General features: G+C 41.4%; 1 protein-coding gene across 1 annotated transcript in view; it reads left to right on the forward strand.

Moving 5' to 3' along the window:
• MDH1B (malate dehydrogenase 1B) overlaps positions 1-22527 on the forward strand; it is a gene marked incomplete at its 3' end in the record, with an annotated part of 38864 nt that overhangs the window by 5834 nt on the left and 10503 nt on the right. The window contains exons 3-11 of the mRNA XM_079710676.1: positions 1795-1929; positions 2121-2263; positions 4416-4912; positions 7097-7238; positions 8598-8761; positions 11779-11918; positions 12223-12274; positions 17201-17281; positions 20587-20652. Coding sequence (XP_079566802.1) covers positions 1795-1929; positions 2121-2263; positions 4416-4912; positions 7097-7238; positions 8598-8761; positions 11779-11918; positions 12223-12274; positions 17201-17281; positions 20587-20652 — 1420 coding nt within the window. The remainder of the gene's footprint in view (positions 1-1794; positions 1930-2120; positions 2264-4415; positions 4913-7096; positions 7239-8597; positions 8762-11778; positions 11919-12222; positions 12275-17200; positions 17282-20586; positions 20653-22527) is intronic.

Genomic DNA, 22527 nt, shown 5'->3' on the forward strand with positions numbered 1-22527 from the left:
AGGGTAGAAGGGGTCCAATGTGATCAGGTTCACCAAAAGGCTGGTTGTTGTCTTTGAGGGATAGTGCCATTAACAGGAGGTCTGTGTTGATCTCTGTTAATGGCAGCAGCAATGGCTAGATGAGCTTTGATGAGTGATAACTTGTTTTCTCAGACCGTTGCATAAGCTCTAACTTTTTCATGTCCCCATTGTGCCTTCGGCTGTCTAAGTTATCTTACTGCTGGGTTGCTTAGTGCTTCTGTTATAATAGATGTTCTCTGGTTGGCACTGCCCCCTGTCCTCTTTTATTTCAGAATTCTATCATCCCAATTGCCATGGGGCCCAGCTCTATAACAGCATGTCATTTAACAGCCATGGCTCAGAATTGACAGCCACGCCAGGCTTCTCAGTGATGCTGAGACCCCTCTCATCGGTGCATTCCTTGTCACTTTGGTGAATGTGGTGTCCTCCAGGCCCTTCCAGAGAATATAGGTGACCAGTAGTTTTCCAGCCTTCCATCATAGCATATCCACTCTAGCGAGCCCATTTTTTCTAAGCTTTTTCATCCCTTCTTCCATGGCCTTCCATGACAGTTCTGTCATTTCCATTTTATTTCATCCCTTCCTCCAAGCTCTGAAGAGCCATCCTAGCAACATGTTAGCACTCTCTTCTGAGGTCTTTGTCAGGGCGTACACTCTTGAATAGCAGAAGAGTGATTCATTTTGATAAATTCTCTCTTGTCCAGCTTTATGTTCCACTCTTGATTCAGCACCCTCAGGGTCCAGCCCTGTACATATTCTTCCAGCTCCTGCCAGGACATCACCATGCCCTGCTTGCTGCTGAAGGTCCTTTGAGGTAGAGTCTCTTTCTTCTAGATTCCCAGTATTTCACTGGTCAGGCTATGTTGTGACTAGAGGGGCCATGGGGGAATCATCATGGTGGAAACATCAACAAGGGAAATTCATTTGTAAGATTTTATTTCTAAGGTAGCTTCATGATACATTCCTCCAAAGACAAGAATGTTGCCATGTACTTTACCCAAAGAAATGTTGCATTCTGTCTCTATGCAGATATTGTCATTGGAAGGCCTGGTGTACACAAACCAGATAATGATGATTTAAACTTTTTCTAGTAAATATTATCAGAAATCCCCAGATAATTTTTAGCTCATTAATTCCATCTAAAAAATATAAACTATACTCCCATATTTGGAAAGCAATATCAAATTTATATGGCCCTAAGACCAGAGACATCTCATATAGAAGACCATTTGAGTTGGAAAACTCGGCTTATTTTTTAAGCCAAACCCTTGCACTTCAGGTCTACTCAGGAAAGAAAGCAACATTCAGTACCTTTATTTGGTCGATGAATTCGAATATTCTTTCTTACTTGATTAATTTGTTACTCAACTTATCACTATTTCTATACTTATATTTTACAGTTTAAAGATATCTAAATTTTATTATGTATACACAGAGGTAGTAAGAAAAAAAAAACTGGGCTTCCCTGGTAGTGCAGTGGTTGAGAGTCCGCCTGCCGATGCAGGGGACACGGGTTCGTGCCCTGGTCCGGGAAGATCCCACATGCCGCGGAGCAGCTGGGCCCGTAAGCCATGGCCGCTGAGCCTGTGCATCCGGAGCCTGTGCTCCGCAATGGGAGAGGCCACAACAGTGAGAGGCCCGCGTACCGCTAAAAACAAAAACAAAAACAAAAACAAAAAAAAACTAGTATTTTAATGTTTGAACTCTAAAGCATTGAATTGAATTCCAAGGCAGATTCAATGTGTGACTTCTCGTGGACTATATCATTCAATAGGAGTGGCTGAAAGAGTTGTGTAAAAAGAATAAGTGGAGTCACAAAAATTCCCCCATCATCTGGAGAGAGCTGTTGGATCGTGGAGGAAAGGGTTTGCTTTTGGGAGGATATAAAGAGTTCCTAGAACATGCCCAGGTATACAAATTAAGTTGATTTATCTGTCTAAAACGTTATTGTTCTCTCCTATTATTATATTTTTCAAATGTCTTGCTTTCTAAGGTATTCTCTCAGCTCTCTTTTTACTCTATTTGGGCTTTAAACAAGAACTTTCCATTATAGCCATTGTCAGCTATTCTGGTGTTGATTTTTTCTTTCCCAATATTTAGCTTTACTATGGTGTCACCTCTAGCATGACAACTGAGCTGATGAAGACAGTTGCTCAAGAGAACCTGGGGGCACACATAGAAAAAGAGCTGGAGAAAGAAGCCCTGAAAGGTCTCATCAGCCCCTTGCAGGTCTGGATCACCAGGTGGGACCGTCACATCCCAGGATTCGTGAGGTTGGCTTTTTATGTTTAGAAGGACAATGATGTAGGATTAATTACATGATGGAAGAATATCTGAGTGTCAAGTTTGAGATTTGTATGTATGTATACGAATATTATAGATATGTAATATATGTATATGCATATATATCCCCTAGTGTAGCCCCATGTATGAGTTTTAGACTATATATAGATTTAATGTGTATGTAATATGCATATAATACACATACATACTAAATCTAAGAGTAACTTTATAGCAAAGATATTTACTCTGCATAACTGTCTCCAGCTCTCCTGCCCTCATTCTGCGTGTCTCATGCTGTCTGCTGCTCATACCGTCTTGCTCTTCGCCTCACTGTCCTTCCTTCCCTCTCCCTTGTTTCCTTCCTTCCCTCTGCCATCTTCCTGACCGTTGCCCTCTTCCTCTTTCCCACTTGCTAGAGTTGTCCTCATCCTTAGCTCTTCCATGTTGCGCTCATTCTCTGTAACCTCACCCCCCTCACTCTTGCCCCGTCTCACTTTTTCTCCTCGTCACTCTCACTCTCAGTGGTGGGTGGACACATTCGATGCTTGTCATCGCTTTTTCTCTCTACCTCTGTGCTCTGTCTCTCTCTTTGTCCTTTTGCTGTCCCTCTTGCTCTATCTCTCCCTCCCCCTTTCCTTTCCCCACCTCTCAGTCTGTCTTTCACACTGCCCTTCTTGCTACCTATGTGTGTATCCTAATATACAGGCTCATCTGAAAAATTATTTGTTATTAGGAAAGATTCCAAATGCAGAAAAGAACTGAGAATGATGTAATAACCTAACCGTACATGAACTTTACACCCAGATTTAATAATATTACATCTGCTTTAGAATTTCTTTAATATTTATTTATTTATTTGGCTGTGCTGGGTCTTAGCTGCAGCACGCGGGATCTTTATTTGCGGCATCCGGGCTCTTATTTCCGGCATGCGGACTCCTCCTTGTGGCCTGCGGGACCCAGCTCCCCGACCAGGGATCGAACCCGGGCCCCCTGCATTGGGAGCACAGAGTCCTAACCACTGGACCACCAGGGAAGCCCCTATATATTTTTAACGGATTAAAATGGTACAGATTCTCTTGAAAACACCACTGCGCCTCTCTCCAAACCCACTGTGAAAAAATGCCCAGATGCATTTCTAAACTCCCCCCTCAGGGGTCATTAGGGCTCTCAGTTATCAGCCAAGCTATAGAGTACTCAAATACTGGCTGAATTGTGGGTGCAGATACATGATACCTCTCCTGTGTTGATCCTAGGCTTCTATATAAGGATTTGGAAAAATAGGGCTTTCTAAAAGATGTCATTACTTTGCAGATAAGGGTACAAAATAGAAAAGAGTTATGGTTAAATGAAACTGATTTCCTTATCTTTTTTTAAAAAGAATGTAAACACGTAATTACAGTAATATGACACAGTTCTTTTAAATTTTGCTTTCTGCCTATTCTATTTAATTTGGAAAGCCTTATAAACAGGTACATTTCTTACTTTTGTATTGTTTTCAGATGGCCAAAGCAAGAAGTTAGCAGTGAGAATTATTTTGTTCTACTTTTGATTTCTAGCCTTAAAAATGTCTGTGCAGCTGTGTATGCCAATTTAATATATTAAATCACCCTATTAATGCACGTGCAGAAGAATATCTATTAAGAATAAAGACTTGGGACTTCCCTGGTGGCACAGTGGTTAAGAATCCGCCTGCCAGTGCAGGGGACACGGGTTCAAGCCCTGGTCCGGGAAGATCCCACATGCCGCGGGGCAACTAAGCCCTTGCGCCATGACTACTGAGCCTGAGCTCTAGAGCCCATGAGCCACAACTACTGAGCCCGCATGCCACAACTTCTGAAGCCCTCTCGCCTAGAGCCCGTGCTCCACAACAAGAGAAGCCACCGCAATGGGAAGCCCACGCACCACAACGGAGAGTAGCCCCCGCTCGCTGCAACTAGAGAAAGCCCGCGCACAGCAATGAAGACCCAACACAGCCGAAAATAAATGAATAAATAAATTTATTTTTAAAAAAGACTTCAATACATGGTTGATACTTAAAAAAAAAAAAAAGAATAAAGCCTGAAAAGGAGCAAAAGATTTAACCATTCGTAATCGGCTTTGCATTTTTATTAGCGCATCGGCTCCTGCCTGCTACAACCTAATTCCCATCTTGACAAGTGGTGAAGTGTTTGGACCGCATATGGAAATTAGCATAAACCTATTTGACAACAAGCAGGCAGAAGAGAAACTCACAAGCCTTATGAAAGAGGCTCAGGACCTGGCATCGCCCTTCCTGCAGAGTGTGTCCGTCTGCACCCGAGCGGAGGAGGCCTTCCGCCAGGCCCACGTGATCATCTTCCTCGACGACCACGTGGACAAGGAGGTGTACAGTTTGGAAGACTGCATCCGAAGCAGGGCTAGTCTGTGCCACCTCTACGGATCCCTGATTGAGAAAAATGCTCATGATTCCGTCAGAATTATTGTGGGAGGAAAAACCTTTGTGAATCTCAAAACGTCTTTGCTTATGAGATACGCCCCAAACTTCGCCCACAATATTATCGCTGTGGCCTTGGGCGTAGAAGGCAAAGCGAAGGCAGCGCTGGCCAGAAAACTGAAAACGACTCCGTCATGTGAGTGAGCTCCCGTTTCCATGTCTGGTTTTAAACAGCGTGATTTCACAGCAGCTAGGAAGAACACTGTCCCCTCTAAAATCAGTCGGGATATCTGGACTAGAAACTATGAAGCAGAGGCCAAGAACTTCTGATTGTGGGATTTCACTTCTGTGCATTTTCTTTCTACTAGCTTTGATGACTAGGTGATCTTTTCCCATCATTATAAAAATTAAGAAACAAATATTTAAATGATAAGATTTCTATTTTTCAAGTAGTAATTGGAAACTTAATATTCCTTTTTTTTTTTTTCGTGATAGTAGTCAACCAATGTAATTGGTGTTTTTTTAAAAAAATACTCAGGGCTCTGTTAAAGTGACCCCACCCCACTTCCCACCTGTGTGGCTTGGGGCAAATCACTTAACCTTGCTGTGCCTCGCTTCCTCACCTGTAAAATGAGGATGTAAATGGCACCTACATCCTAGAAATGATGCAAGGATTTAAAGAGATAATATTTCTAAAGTGCTTGGAGGAGTGCCCGACACATGGTAAACATTTGCAAGGATAGTAAACTTGTTAAGGTGATTATGCTATCTGATCAGTTTCTGCTCCTAATAATCTTTGTACTTATAGAGGTCAAAATCACAGGAGGATGAGACAGAATCAGAAAATGGATTTTTGTATCTAAAGGGGGAGTGCTGTATCTAAAAATATTTGTCATGTTTGACAGACTTTAGCTATTTGTGCCCTTAGATGGAGCAGGTGCAGCGAAGTCCATTTAGAATGCCAGGAAGTGCAAGGCATGACATCAAGCAAAATTGGGAAGACAGTGAAATTTGAGCCTAGAATGCTCTCAGTCAGATCTATAAAGGACTTTGGTGAGCCCCTAACACATTAGGGCAAAGCCCTAGGACCATAACTTCTAGTATTCTTGCATACAAATCATTAGTGTCTTACCCCCAGGGTCAGTGCATACCTCAGCCAAATGGATAATAAAATTATTCAGTAGGAAAACGTTTCCTAATTATTTTATCTCTGTTATCAACCTTATATGTATATGTGTAGATACTGATTTCTCACAAAAGATCCATGATACACTGATGAAAGTGTCAAGAAGAGGCAGTGTTACAAAATTTAAAACAGGGCAGCCACTTTCAACCAGAAAGCTGCTCTCCTGTGGGTCTGGTGGTACCATAAATTCTAAACCCTGCTGTATTCAAAGCCGATAAGCACAGGACCAGCAGAAAAACTATTCAGAACACTTCTACTGTTTTTTGAAAAATAGGAAAGAGAGAATAGCTGATGCTGTGTGCACTGTAGGTTCTACCTAGAGCATGTCTTCCCTTTGTGCTTTACATTCTTCCTGAACAAGCCCATCCATTCCCAAAGCTCCAGGCCTGGGCCTTGCTGCTGAGCCCTACCTTGTCAAACATTGCCACCTGGACGTCATGCTGTCACTTCAAACCAACACACACCAAACTGAACCTGTTGTCGTCCTCCCCAGTCTGATCCACCTCTTGTATCCTTTATGTTATCAATGGAACCACAATCCTTCCCGTTGTTTCAGTGACTATGGTGCAGCTCACGGAAATCTCCCTAAATCCCCCAAGTCAGAATTAATCTCTGTCTCACCCACTCCCCTCTACCCCCAGAATATTGCAAGGATTTGGGCTGATTTGTTTTCTTCTGAGCCTCCCACCTAAAAGTGCCTCATACATACAAGCTAATTCAATATCTCTTTGTTGATTAAGATGTTCCTCAGGGTCCTCTTATTACAGCACCTCCGTTCTTCAGGAAACGAAAGCCACCCAGGGAGTCAAGTGACTTGCCCAAACTTCTATTCCAGTCTAAAATCAGGGACTCTCTGTCAGAATCAAAGCAGATAAAATCCTCTTCATGACAAGCAGAGTGGTGAAGTTAGGACCAGAGCAGGGGTATAATTTTCAGTAGCAATTTCTTTCAGGGAGCATTTCAGTGTTCCCTGAAGTCAGTCCTATGCTCACACCATCCACGTGCATTATTAGGAATGGCCAGACTCTTGATGATTAAGGAGATGATCCACAGTATTTGCACATTTTTAGGGAGCATAAACTTAAGTCTGTTTTATAGCAAAAGGACCAATTGTAAAATAAACACACAAACAGAAAGTAGACTACAGTCAATTTTTTATATTATGTTATTTTTTTAAATTTCTTTTCTTCACAGGCATCAAAGATGTGATAATTTGGGGTAATATTAGTGGCAATAACTACGTCGATCTGAGAAAAGCCAAGGTTTACAGATATGAGAGTGCTGTTTGGGGACCTCCTCACTATTCACGCCCTGTTTTAAGCCTGATTTTTGATAGGTACAGTATCTTTTTAAGTGAAGTAGTCTAACAATATTGAATAAACGTGTAATGTTATTATAATCATTTAAAAATCATCTTAGAAATCTGTGTGCAGAAGTAACTGTTCACAGTCATCCTCATTTATGCTTTTTATTGAAGAAATGTAGAGAATTCCACAGAATTTCAACTAGTCATCCCCACCCCCAATTTATTTGATTTTGGAATTTTGAATTTTTATATTTCAGATTATCCTTAAAGTGGCTCACAGATCCCATTAACGTTATCACTAAAACAAACATATGTAAAGTGAATCTTATTTAATGTAAAGACCTCTGTCCAAGTTGAAATTAGTTGAAAAAGCTTCGAGAATAAGGAATTACAATGGTGAGCAGGCCCAGGCCGTGCTGGGTGTTGGGTTCCAGGAAAGGCAGAATTGAGACGTGGTAAGGGGCACCATCTCTGGAGCCAAGCCACCTGGGTTGGAATTCTCATTCAGCCACTCATTAGCTGTGTGACTTTAGAGAAGTTACTTAACGTCTTTGTGCCTCGGTTTTTCCATCTGCCAAGTGGAAATGGTAGCAGAGTACGGGTCTTATAGGGTCATTGGGAAGATGAAATGGGTTAAGACAGGCAAAGCACTTAGAAACTGTGCCTGTCACAGTCAACACCACCATTACGAAAAGGGCATGGAAGGAGGAAGGGGGAGGAACGCCTTTGGAACAATTTCGAAACTTTGCAGCACTTTCCCAGTGGTAGCATGTCCTTTCCATCACCCCTTTCTTGCCTTCCCTTCCTTTACTCACACCTAGAAATTGTGTCCCTGGACTCATTGTCTTGGAGTGTGGTTCCTCTGCATTGCTGCGTGTGTGCGGGCAGCATCTCCTGGAGGTGTATCGTGCCGGCTTAGCAAGGGCAGCTGTTTCATGCTTGTTCTAGTCCAGCTGGACTGTTCCCCAAGTTTAAACTTCAGATTAGAAAATGTAATTATTTCCTTAGTTCTCAATGTGAATAATTCAACATTTCATGATACTATTTTATTTAAAATGAAGGATACCACTGGTTCCAAGATAGCTTCTATGGAGAATCAATTCTTTGTGATGAAATTAATTGTTCTTGCAGCCTTTGGCCACTTTTCTGTGTTCCATATTTATGGTATCAAGTTTTTAGTTTGAAACTTTAGGACTCCTTTCTGCTCTGTTTCATTACTTTTCAGTTGACTCTTTATGGGATTAAAGAAGCTTGAAGAAGGGGCGCAGGAAGTCATATTTCTGTTTTGTGGAGGTGATTTCTTGTACTCAGATCCATTGACCCAGGGAACATTCTTATTCATTCCTATTCCTTCCTCCATTGTAAAATTGTTTCTTTCTCTCCTTACAGTGAGTGGGTAAACAGAGAATTTGTGGAAAGTCTTAAAAAGTTCACCGCCACAGGAAGACAATTTGGGGGCATCTTAGCTGCACACAGTATAGCCACTACGTTGAAATACTGGTACCATGGCTCACCCCCTGGGGAGATTGTGTCTTTAGGGGTACTGAGTGAAGGTAAATCTGGGTTTTTCATATCTCTCGATATTTTAAAACCTCCATGTATGCCTTGTGCTCCTACTTTTGTGTCCTTACCTAGACAGGCTCTTACCTCTTTAAAGGCTCTGTAAGCTCTCTGGATTTTCACAATTCCATAATCATTCATTCATGCATGCATTCCTTCAGTTATCCATTCAGCAGTGCAACAGTATTTTGTGTGCATGCACTGGGAACACACATAAGGAGTAGGCCTGGCTTTTGCCTTTCAGGAAGCTCACAGCAGAGTAAAGGAGAGCCACATACATAAATGAAATACTTCTGTTAAGTTTTTCTCACTGTATCCCTACTGAGGAAGGGAAAGCAAGGTCAATTTTCAGCAGGCAGCAGGAAGAATCAGGACCGGCATCATAAAGGAGGTGACACTTCAGGAAGTGTCACCTGCAAGTTTGAGTAGTTGTTTACCTGACAGACAAGTATGGAAAGAACTTCTGGGCACAGGAGCTGCAGGAGCAAAGACACAGACACACGATACAAAGGGCACAGCAAGACCCAGATCTCAGAGTACCAGGCAGCAGCCGGAATGTGGAAAGCTTGCTCTCCGTCCACAAATACTGTGGATATATTTTTATATTCTTACTATTTTAATCTGCTAAAAACTATTCAGAGCACTTCTACTGTTTTTTGAAAAATAAGAAAGAGAGAATAGCTGATGCTGTGTGCACTGTAGGTTCTACCTAGAGCATGTCTTCCCTTTGTGCTTTACATTCTCCCTGAACAAACCCATCCATTCCCAAAGCTCCAGGCCTGGGCCTTGCTGCTGAGCCCTACCTTGTCAAACGTTGCCACCTGGATGTCATGGTGTCACTTCAAACCAACACACACCAAACTGAACCTGTTGTCGTCCTCCCCAGTCTGATCCACCTCTTGTATCCTTTATGTTATTAATGGAACCACAATCCTTCCCGTTGTTTCAGTGACTATGGTGCAGCTCACGGAAATCTCCCTAAATCCCCCAAGTCAGAATTAATCTCTGTCCTCTGTACTCACATAGCATTTGTTCCTCTATCAGAGAGCATATCACAGCCTGCCTTTATGGATGGGGTGGTTAGTCCCATACGCCCTCTGCATTAGAGTTCACCCACCCTGAGGGCAGGGCTTTGGCTGGGTCTACCTGTTGCTTCTTCATGGGTAGACTCTCAATGCGTCTTGTTCAATTAAAGTTAACGTGCACGAACATCCGCACATGTGAATTCAAATCACTGTGTTACCTTTTTAGTGAAATAGAGATTTAAAACCTCATCTTTATCTGTAAAAGTAAGTCAGAAAGAGAAAGACAAATACCGTATGCTAACACATATATATGGAATTTAAGAAAAAAAAATTCCCTGGCAGTCCAGTGGTTAGTATTCCCTGCTTCTACTGTTCGATTCCTGGTCAGGGAACTAAGATCCTGCAAGCCACGCGGTGCAGCCAAAAAAAAAGTTGAATTAATCTCTGTAGGAATTCATCAATAAGCAGTTCAGTGTTGGGGGCAAGTGAAGTGAAGAGCAAGTGATCATTGTGTCCCTGAAATGGTACCACGTATGTAAACCCTCATCTGCTGTTCACTCATAAGGCTGGCTCTCAAGTAGAGAGTGAACAGAGGGCCTGGGACATCCTCTACGGAAAAGTCTTTTAGATCCTGGTTTCTTGACTCTCCTCGATATTTTGCCCTAGTGACAACATTTTTTTTTAATTGAAGTATAGTTGATTTACAATGTCATGTTAGTTTCAGGTGTACAGTTCAGTGATTCAGTTATACGTATATGTTCTTTTTCAGATTCTTTTCCCCTATAGGTTATTACAAAATATTAAGTATAGTTCCCTGTGTTATACAGTAGGTCCTTGTTGGTTATCTATTTTACATATTTTAGAGTATATATGTTAATCCCGTCCTCCTAATTTAGCCCCCCCTTTCCCTTTGGTAACCGTGAGTTTGTTTTCTATGTCTGTGCATCTATTTCTGTTTCATAAATAAGTTCATCTGTATCTTTTTTTTCAGATTCCACATATAAGTGATATCATATGGTATTTGTCTTATTTCACTTAGTATGATAATCTCTAGGTCCATCCATGTTGCTGCAAGTGGCATTATTTCATTCTTTTTTATGGCTGAGTAATATTCCATTGTATAAAAGTAACACATGTTCTTTATCCGTTCATCTGTCAATGGACATTTAGGTTGCTTCCACGTCTTGGCTATTGTAAATAGTGCTACAGTGAATATTGGGGTGCATATATCTTTTCAAATTAGAATTTTCTTCAGATATATGCCCAGGAGTGGGATTGCAGGATCATATGGTAACTATTTTTTTGTTTTTTTAAGGAACCTCCATACTGGCAACATTTTTGATGACTAGAATGGCAAGAATAATCTTCTTATTTGATTGAGACACAAAAAACGGGAGGCATCTTATCTGAAGGTTGCTCAGTTAGTAATAAGCATTACCCAATTTTTTTATTTGGAGCACATTTAAACTAGGAACTGTGAGATCACCGCTTTCTCTTCCCAGTTTCTGCCCCTTGGCTCTGTGACTGCAGTAGTAGGCTGGAAGAGCAAAGGCGAGATTGGACAAGTGCTCGGGCTCAGGGGCTACCTAGGGGGGCAAGGAAAAGCCAAGGAAGCAGACAAAAGGAATCCAGACAAGGTGGAAGAGAAGGACTGCATTAGTTCCCAAGGCAGAGGCAGGGCATCTGAACCCAGCAGGGACAAAAGGGATAAAGAGGGAACAACGGTTCTTCCTTCTGAGAGAAACACAGAAGGGCAAGTTGTCAGAACTCGGAGAGGTGCTCAATAAATACTTCTCGAGTAAGTGTTTCAATCTTCCCTGGGGAGGAATTCGCAGAAATTCCTCCATTATCATTAAATCCACCATTAGATCCACCATTATCATTAAAAAGCATGTACCATGTCTGTCCTTTTCTACAGTGTTACCAGGAAGGTTTATTTATCTGAGTGCTTTTGTTTTGCTTTGCTTTGTGTTTGCTCCCTGCAGGCCAGTTTGGTATTCCTGAAGGGATTGTCTTCTCTATGCCTGTGAAATTTGAGAATGGAACTTGGGTGGTTCTTACAGATCTCGAAGACATTGAAATAAGTGAACAAATAATGACCAGAATGACAAGTGATCTAATTCAGGTAATGTCAGAATAGCTCCAAGGGAACTGACTTCAATAATAGCCTGAAACCAATTCCCCTAGATCAAGGCATACACTGATTTTCTGTGGGTTCGATTTGCATCTTATTCCTAAGAACAATAAGGAGGCAATAAAGGTTTGAAGAAATCAGCAGAAGAACACTACTCATTTGGTTATGTAATTTTTAGTATGTTAAAAACAGTTGTTGGTTACTTAAACATCAAGAATCAAAGTGTTTTTCTATTAAAGAATGATTGTTAGTAATTGTGGTCATTTAATTCTCTGATTACAAAATTTTTCCACAGGAGAAACTTGTTGCACTTGGAGAGTTGATAAATTTTCAGCCATATCAATCAGGTAATCTTTTAGATATGATGTTTTACTGGGCTGCTATTAAAAGAGTATTAAAATATATGTTAAAATGGAATCACTATTTAATATAAATAAGTATAATTCATATTTCCTCACTTTTAAGGTAATTTATTGACAAAATAAACTACCAGGTTTAGTGTGTCCTTTGAAATAAAGTTTCTTAAAAGAATGCTAAAGAAATCACATCTTAAAGACACTATTGCCTTATAAAGTTTATGTATACCATATGTATTAGTTTCCTAGGGCTGCCATAACAAATTACCACAAATTGGGTGGCTTAAAACAACAGAAATTTATTGTCTCATAGTCCTGGAGACCAGAAGACCTAAATCAATGTGTCAGCAAGGCCATGCTCCCTCTGAAGGCTCTAGGGAAGAATCCCTTCCGTGCCTCTTCTAGCTTCTGGTGGCAGTGATTGGCATTCTTGGCTTGTAGCTGCTTCATTCCAGTCTCAGCCACGGTCTTCACAAGTCTGTCTTCCCTCTGTGTGTGTCTATGTTGCCAAATCTCTTTCTCCTTATAAGAACACCAGTAATTGCATTGGGGGCCCACCTTAATCCAGTCTGACCCCATCCTAACTTAATTATATCTGCTAAAACTAATTTCAAGTAAGGTCACATTTACTGGTACCAGGGAGCAGGACTTCAACATATCTTTTTTGGGGACACAATACAACCCACAACACTACAGTTACTTTTAGGTAACTTTAAAAAAATAAATTTCAATAAGCTTATTTTTCCTATTGGTATTTTCTCTAATTGTAAACTTACAAGGAAGTGGTCTCATCTTTCTTTCTTTTGCCTTAAAGAAAATCTCATCTGAAATATGAAAATACAAACATAAATAAATTAATTCACTTACAGAAAGGCACTCAAGTGCCTTTTGAGAGCCCAACATCCCTTCCATGTACCAGTGTTTATGGAGTGTCAACTGTAAGCCAGTGCTAAGAGCTAGAAATATGGGGGTGGAGAAGATAGACCTGTTCTTGCCTTTTGAAACCTACAGTCCATCAGGGGATCATAATTTACACAAATGTCTGCAGCTGTGGTGAGACTTAGGCATGAGAAGTACAGGGTGCTGTGCTATGAGAGCTTATACCTGGGGATGTGAGCAAAGACCTTGAGGCAGGAAATCATGTCACCTTGTTTGAAAAACCACCAATAATAGTTTGTGTGGCCAAAGCCTAACGAGATGAAGCTGAGAGAGACATGAAGGGTAGATGAGAGTTGCAGAGGCTTCTGGATGGAGAATGACCCAATCGGGTTGTGATTAGTTTGGAATATAAATTGGAACAAGGCTAGACTGTTTGCAGGGAGACCAGTATCAGGAGGGTGGTAGCAGAGTGACACAAGGAAGCGGTGATTACAGCTGAGGCTGGAGGCTGTAGAATTTTGAGAGATATTTAGGAGGTGGAATTATCAAAGACTTGATGACAGTCTGGCTCTGGGGAATGTCAGAGGACTCAGACTTCATTTGCTTGAGCAATGGGGTGGGTTTACCAATATGGGGAAAAAATGGTAGAGGAAATTATCTGAGAAAGACAGAGAGAGAGAGAGAGAGAGAGAGAGTGTGTGTGTTTGCCTATGCGTGTGTCTGTTGGGTGGCAGAGGACGGGTGCAGTGCCAGAGTAGAGGAAGGATGAGTTTAGTTTCTTACATTTTGATTCTGAAATACCTACAGGATATCTCAAATGGATACATTACATAGAGAACTGCATACTTTCTGGAGCTCAGCAAGATCTGGACTGCAGTTATCAAACTGGGAGTTGTTGCCTATAAATAGGAATGAGGTCATGAGCATGATGGAGATTGGAGAGAGCGGGGGTGCCTGGAGGAACTTAGCCTTTAATGGTTAAGTAGAACAGGAACAGCTGACAGAGGACTGTGAAAAAGGGGTGATCAGTCAGGACAGCCCCTGAACTCTGACCATGGAAGACTTAAAGGCGGAGAGTGTTTCAGGAATGAGGGCTGGTCTACACTGTCAGAAGCTGCGAGGGGGTCAAATAAAATGAGGCCTGAAAAGTACCCAATGGATGTAGGACACAGAGGTCATTTGTGACTTTGATTAGAGCAATTTTGTGGAATGAGGAAGGCAGAAGTGAGACCAGAGTGGGAGGGGAGGACCGCAGCTCCCTGTGGAGCTGGGGTGCTTAGTGCTGCAGGCCTGAGGAACATGCTGGCTGCTGAGAACAGTGGGAAGGGCCCCCATCAGGATTTTCACACAATAGAAGGGCTTTCTGAAGGAGGTGACATCAAAACCAAGTCATGAGAGGAAAAAAGGCATTAGCTAAGGTGGGGATAAATGGGATGGTTGGTTCATTCAGAGGGAGCAACAAAGTGTACAAAGGTAAAGACATAAGGCAGAACTTTCTGTGAACCGCCAATTCATTTTATCTGGAAAATAAAATTTGAAGTGAGAAATGTCAGGAGGTGGAGAGGTTACTTATCTTGTTAAAACCAGTGAAGGATTTTAGGCAGGGCAGGGACAGGAGCAAGTTCAAATTTTGAAATGATCATTCTGTTCTTAATGAGAAGAATGAATTGAATGGGAGAGACCAAAAGTAGTAAGACCAATCTTTTTGCAGGTAGAGAAATGATGAGGGCCCTAACCAAGAAGTGGCCATGAAGATGTAGAGAAGGGGCTAGATTTGAAGATATAAAGTTGACAGAACTTGACCAATCTGAGATAGAGGCTAAGAGAGAGCTCCGGAGGGTCAAGAATGTCCCAGTGTTTTTGGCATCTCGACATATGGTGGTGTCATTCCCTAAGACAGCAATTCCCAAACCATCAGCCACAAATGGGTTGGGGGTGTGGAGCTAATGGTCCCCTTAGCTCCACAGACTGAGTATGGGGCAGCTGGAATCCCCAGGCTGGTTACCTCTATTGTCCTTGACATTTGCTGTGTGTGCTAAGTCATGAAAATGATTGGGAAGCTGTGGGCAAGGTAAGGAATATAGAAGGAGCAGAATTTCAAGAGGAATTTATGTCCAGTGGGTGAGGGACACATATCTCTGGAAGCCAGCAGAGAGATTTGGGCTGGAGATGAGGCTATGAAGTCATCAGCAACTAGGTGGTAGTTTTTTAGAAGAAGCTGATAACCATGGTGATCCTGTGGGGAAGGGCCTGAGTGGCTGGGGAAGGAAGACTTCTTCACTGCATGGTCTCTCGTGGCTTTTGAATTTTGTTCCAGGTGCATGTTTGACACATTCAAAAATATAAATAAGTGGAGAGATAGATATCTGGATGGATGGGTGTTAACATTTAACTACCATTGGAGAGTGAGAGGGTGAAGATGGAGGGGTGGAAAGAGAAAGGTCATCAAGACAGCAATAGAAAACCAGCTTCAGAGCTCAGGGTCAGCTTCACACAGGAAGCATCTCTGCTGCTGAGACCTAAGAGAAGGGAAGAGGTGATGGATGGGATGCAGGGAATTATGTCGGATGGGGGGATTCAGAACAAAATGGGCAGCAAGGGCAGGTCCCAAGATTAAAAACTAGGGGAAGGACTAGGGTTATAAGGGAAGAGGTGAAGATTTGAAATAATTTGTTAAGAGGAAAGGAGAGAAGAACAATGGAAAAAGCCATTTTTTTTTTTTTCAGAGCTGAGGGCTCAGTGGAATTTAGAGACCGTGAAATTTGTAGTAACTCCAATGAACAGTTGCGTGATTCCCTGCAAAGGTGCTCGGCTGCCTGGATGCAGGAGAGGAAACCTAGATGTATGATTTGTAGTAAGCCCTGAAATATTAGAGAGTACTGCCACCCCTGCAATTAGAATAAATGCAATTAGAATAAAACTAATACTGTACAGTATTCCAACAAAATTCTGAGTATTTCCATGACGACTTCATTTGGAATATCAAATTATTTTCCCAAAGTTTTTATTTTTCTCATTTTTTTTGTTTCCTTGTTTTACTGGTGCCCTAAATGAGTGCTCAGGTGATTTGCTCATTGGCTTTGAATATGGGAATGGAAAATGAGTACAGTTTTGTTACTTTACTTGGCATTTGGGAAGGAAGCAGGTGAGGCAGTGAAGATGAGGACAATTGCAAGAAAGCCGATGAAGTGATGGACTACAGGGGTCTCCATTGGACAAAGAAGGATGTAATAAATAGAAATAAAATTTAAAAGCTCCAGGCAGGGGTGATATTGAAAATATTTAACAATCAGTGTGGTGCAGATGACAACCAATTAAAGCAGTTGCTGCCTCTCAGAATGGATTAACTAGAAAGAAGCTGGCAGGGGACAGAGGACTGCCCTTGGTCAGACCCAAGAGGCTTTAGTGAGGTCACAGTACCAGCAATGGGAGGAAGGGCAGAGCGTGGGGTTTGGGAATTGAGAGCCAGTTGTGGCTGGTGGTCAAGTCACCAGGAGTGGGCCAAACCAAACAAAGCCCCAAGGCAGCATGGAGGTGGAGCGGGTGGGCAGAGACGTCCAATGACCAGTTGGTTTTACCTCGAACTCTTTTATTCTCAGAATTTAAGGCCCTCTCCTCCTGCCTAGCAGACTAGAGTTGCAAATTCCTCTTGCGATAGTGAGCTATAAGGCAGTCATTCTAAATTTGACTCCATTGACTGGTAGGTAGTCCTACATTTCCCATAACACTTGCACTATAGATGGTTTTGTGAAAGAACATGACCTGATTTTATGCTGTGTTTTTATTAATAAAAGTCAAGGCATATATATATATATATATATATATATATATATATGTTCATTCATTGATCTTAACTCTGTCACCATTGGTCCTCACCCAAAGCACTGTTCCAGAGATTCCAAGCTCAGAGCATTGAAAATAATCAGACATTTGTAGAGTCTGGAGATCTCCGCTTATTACCATATCAATGAGATGATTCATGTATGAGGTTTGTTTAATCTTTTCAATTAATTTAATACTTAATTTCCTGACGTTTAGAAACCGACTTAGCCAAAGAAGATGAAAAGACCACCTTACCTACCACAAATGACAACCGGGAACATTGGAAAGTCTCAGATGGTAGGTATATCACTTGAAAAAAAAAAGTACCCTTTTTATCCAAGGCTTAACACTAAATTTCAAAGAAAGGAGTTTGATCATTTATTAGCCATAAAAAAATGAGAGTTAAGTCTTTCATCACCTTCATCCTATACTCAAAAAAGAAAAATCATTGTTAAAAATCTATTGAAATCTTTGAAGGAAGGTACCAGACATTCACTGAGCACCTTCTAGATGCTGGTCACTGTGAGAGACACCGGGGCCCACAGTAAGGGAGTTGTGGCCACACAATCACATCTGGGGGAAAGGAGCCATGAGAATATGAGAAAGTAAATGCGAAGACACACAATGAATTAAAAAGCTTGATGAAACAGGGCAAGGTAGTACACAAGGAAAGAAAGTATATAATCTAGAAACTCACAAGGAAAGAAAAGATCCTTGTAATGTATGAAGGGAAAAATTTAATAATATCTCGAAATTTAGTTGAGACTTAAGATGGCTAAAAATAATCCAATAGCATGTATTTATTTATTCAGAAGCTGTGCTGGTTCAGTCACACAATATGAAAAAATTCTAGAGATCTGCTGTACAATGATGTGTGTATGGTTAACAGTTCTGTACTGTCGATGTAAAATCTTGTGAAGAAGGTAGATTTCATGTTATATGTTTTTACCACCATTGAAAGAAGAAACTGTGAGAGGTGCTAGGGACATAAATATACATTGAACGTTGTCCTTGCCCTCAAAGTGCTCACCGTCTAACGTGGGTGACTGCAAAGCAAAGTGAAAACTACCTTATGGAGAGGTAAGTGTTATGATAGAGGGTATAGTGGGACCACATAGGGGGTCTCCTGACATAGAGAGTGTTAGAAAAGGCTTTTGGGAAGAGATGAAATGGAAGCTGAGTCTAGGAGGAGTAGGAATTACTCATGTAATTTGGTGAAGAGGAGGTGTGCAAGTAGAGGCGCAGGTAGGGAAGAGGTTGTGAAAGGTGTCCCACCAGAAGGAAAAACAGGGGCAAAGCAGGCATTTCAGGGGATCAAAGCATGGCCAGAAGTGTGAACCAGAGGCATCATCAAATTATATTCAGAAGGTGATAAGTAGGGCAGCTGGGCTACAGTAGGGGATCCAAAAAGGATGAAGAAAGCTGGAAAAGGTAGGTAGAGGCCATCTGTTGAATAGTTGGTGGACGGCTCAGCAGCATAGCTGGTGGCTGGACAGAACATGAAATCGATGGGAGCATGCTTAGAGAACTAATCTAGTTTCATCACTGACCCTCTGGAAGATGCTCAAGCAGCCCAAATCACTATACAGAGGAGCCTGGTGAATTCAGTTCCAGCCAGAATACATATCTTTAAGAGGCCCAGTCAGACAGTGTATCTGGGTACCTGGGTGGCAGCACTATTATTCTAGTCGGCCCAGCTGGTGATAAGCAACACTCATGCAAAGGAGGGAGGGCACTATGGCCCCCGTGAGAGAACTGAGAAAAAGCTATACGGCCTCTCATGAAGGGGATGATCGGCAGCTTCCCAGGATGGCGGAAGAAAAGACAAATTGTCGAGTAGGTATTCCCAAGTCTTTGCATCAGAACGATTTAAGTTGGTCATTCAAATTTTAAGGCTTGGGGCTTCCCGGGCTTCCCTGGTGGCGCAGTGGTTGAGAGTCCACCTGGCGATGCAGGGGACACGGGTTCGTGCCCCGGTCCGGGAGGATCCCACGTGCCGCGGAGCGGCTGGGCCCGTGAGCCATGGCCGCTGAGCCTGCGCGTCCGGAGCCTGGGCTCCGCAACGGGAGAGGCCACAACAGTGAGAGGCCCGCGTACCGCAAAAAAAAAAAAAAAAAATTTTAAGGCTCTTAGGCTTAACTAATTCATAATCTTAAAGAACTTTAGTGGTAATTAAGTGAAGAAAATGGGGTTGATTTCAGGTTGTTGTGAGGGCTGTTTATTCAATGAACACTGGAATCAAATATAACGAGATACAGTGCTTTCCATATTGTGGGTTAGGTGAGTTGTGAAAAAAATTTAGTGGGTCATGAAATGGATTTAATAACTGGTGTTTTTCCTTGAACTAGAATAAAATTGATGCTAAAAGGGTAGGTAAGGAGAGCAGAATTTTTTTCCAATGAATGAGAATAGGATAGAAAGAAAAAGATAAGTATTAGAAAAGATAAGAGAAGGATAAGAATAGATTAGAAAAGGGTGAGTATTTTTTTCATTTAACTTTTTGTTTCATTATATGCACACAAGTGAAGGTACTGGACTGGAATGTAAAATGTATTTTTTTTTTACACTGGGTTTTGGTCAGCAAAGTTTGAAAAGCACTCACAAAGAACATCTCACGGGCTGTTAGTTATATTCTAAACCACCATGTTTTATCTAATATTGCCTTCAGAATATAAAGATTTGTTTTCTGATCTAATGTCAGATGATGAAAAGGATCTAATTTTGTCAGATGGTAAGTCTGTCAAGTGACAAGCAATCTGCGTGGTGCTAATGGTCATGACACACATTGTCCAGTCTTAGAGAATGACCCTGTGGTCAGAGAACACAGTCCAGCAACCAAAGTAATTTTGAAATAACTCTGTTTCTTTTATTCATAAACACTTTGAAGGAGGGATAAAAGATGTAAGCAAATTTTTTTAAATGCTGAAATTGCTTCCATGTCATACTCACCTCAAACGCTCCACAAATACTCTAACTTCAGCTCCAGCCTCTATGTCTCATCCTTCTCACCTTTTCTTCTCAATCCTTCATTACAAAGCTCAAAATAGCTGACATGGCATGTCAGGATCCTCCTCAGAATGTGGGTGAAAGGAAGACCCTGACAAGTCCAAGTTAGAATTCTCTTTAACAGGGAAAACCTGGGAATTTTTATACATGCATACATATATGTATCTTGTATATATTTGTATAGAGGCTTATATATTTTCTAAATCTGCCTATATGACTTGTATATCCAGAAGATAATAATAATCTAGTCTGTTTCCATCTTTACTACTTCTTTACTTAAAACTCTTTGTACAGGAGGGAGCTGGCAAACACTGAAACACTGCCAGTGATTCATTTTGTGGGGACCAAGGTTTCACAGGGAAGTTGGTAGAAAGATGCTACACTGAGCTGTTTGGCTAGACACCCATTTGCCCCTGACAGTGGCTTATCCATGATGCCATATAGAAGTGATCTGGCATCTTGCAACTTTCAAAGAGGACAAGGCATTCAGAGAAACTTGGAGTAGAAGGAAAAAGGAAAAAATGAGAAAAACTGCAAAACTCAATGTCCTTTAAATACTAAAACACTCCGTTCTTTTAATTCTCTATATACTGCAGTAGATTTTTTAGATCTGATTCCTCAAACCAGCCCTGAAAAGCCACACAGTCAAGAACACACACATGGTAGGTGGTAGACAAACATTAATGTTAAAAGGTTGTCTTTTGGGCTTCCCTGGTGGCGCAGTGGTTGAGAGTCTGTCTGCCGATGCATGGGACATGGGTTCGTGCCCCGGTCCGGGAAGATCCCACATGCCGTGGAGCGGCTGGGCCCGTGAGCCATGGCCGCTGAGCCTGCGCGTCCGGAGCCTGTGCTCCACAATGGGAGAGGCCACAACAGTAAGAGGCCCATGTACCGCAAAAAAAAAAAAAAAAAAAGGTGGTCTTTCCTTTTATAAATGGAACTGGGTAGAAGAGGTCAAGTGTCCCTGTAATATGGTTCTTCTCAAACCCTCCACGTTCCCACATCCCCAGAAATTCAGCCATGTTTGCTGATTCTCTAGAGCCTAGCTTCCTACTTTTATAACCAGGGCTATGACAGTGACAACCGAATCCTTCCCTCAGAATGAGTAAGTGAGGAAATGCACACAAATGTATCTGCAGGTCCAGATTTTCAAAGATTGTAATTAAGTTGTCATGATATTTTATGCAAACAAGGCAGATGTAGGTTTCTTTGTGGTTGACCAGTCAGGATATTCACCCATGGCTCCACACTTTCATTTAAATATCCAATAAGATTAATAGATCCATTGCACCTTCCAATCTGAAAATGTGCAGTGTGATGGGCTTTGGCGTGGGGCTAGCTATGGGGAATTAGAATTGGTGCATAGAGGAAAAGTAGGGCCAAAAGAGGAAACGGAACTGACAATATAGCTGCTAAAAATTTTCAAAATGAGAAGCAAAGGAGCCAAGAGAGATGGCACATAGAAATAGATTGAGGTCAGGAAAGTGGCCAGAATTTAGTTTTGATATGAAACTGTCTAATGATGATCATGTGGTTTGATTCCCCTCATAGGATCCTTCTCATACATGCACTTCCTCAGCTATTGAATCAGATTGAATACAGGAATCCAGTAAACACAAGGAAAAGGGTAGCCAAGGAAAAACTAATAAAAACATGTTACTAACATATTTTTAAAATAGTTACATCGTTTCATTTCCTTCCTTTTACAGATTCTGAAGGCAAAACTATGGAACAGTAGCAGATCAAATTAGATCAACTATAAAATTATTTGGTAGTGTAATAAATATGGAAAGACCCATGAATGTCTGTATTTAGAGCAGAATAATTCGAAAGATTTACTTCAGTCTTGGATAATATTATGTGAGACAATTAAATAACAGTGACAGCACACACACAAAAAGTCAGAGTTCAGTCATTTTTTGTTACTTGTATCTATTTATATGTTTGCTTATTATTGCTCTCTCTCTAAATAGTTTGGTGTCAACTGCTGTTTTTTAAACTACACTAAAATAGAATTGTCAGTCATTGCATCCTTGCCCACACATCCTTTTGAGAGAACCTGTTTCTCCCGCAGGCCGTACCTAAGACATGGGCCTAGGTGGCCATGTTTGCTCAGATGTCCTTACCACCTTGAACTCAGCTGATTGGGCCTGAATGGATACACCTGACTCAAGGAGATTTTTCTCTTGCTCTCTCAAAAAATTTGAACTGAGAAAAAATGAGTAAGTTGGTGTCTGAGTGATGGTAATGGTAGCGAACAAGAGAAGGCCACCAAGTTCTGCCTGTGAGGTCTTCAGAGCTCGTCAGGTTTACCGCCTTCATAAGAACCGACTGTGTATTGTTTTTCCTTGGATTTGCTTTTAGATTGTAGATTTCTGTTTCTTGATACCGTATGTAGCCTGAGTAAATGGAATTTTAAAAGAAAAGCATAATATTTTACCTTATAATTGCATGGTTTAAGAAGAAAATTACAGTATTTTATTAAAGTAGTAGGAGTCATACCCATCTGCTCTTATATTTCGAGCTAATAAGACCGT

Source organism: Hyperoodon ampullatus (genome assembly GCF_949752795.1).
Source record: "Hyperoodon ampullatus genome assembly, chromosome: 8".
Taxonomy (NCBI): Eukaryota; Metazoa; Chordata; class Mammalia; order Artiodactyla; family Ziphiidae; genus Hyperoodon; species Hyperoodon ampullatus.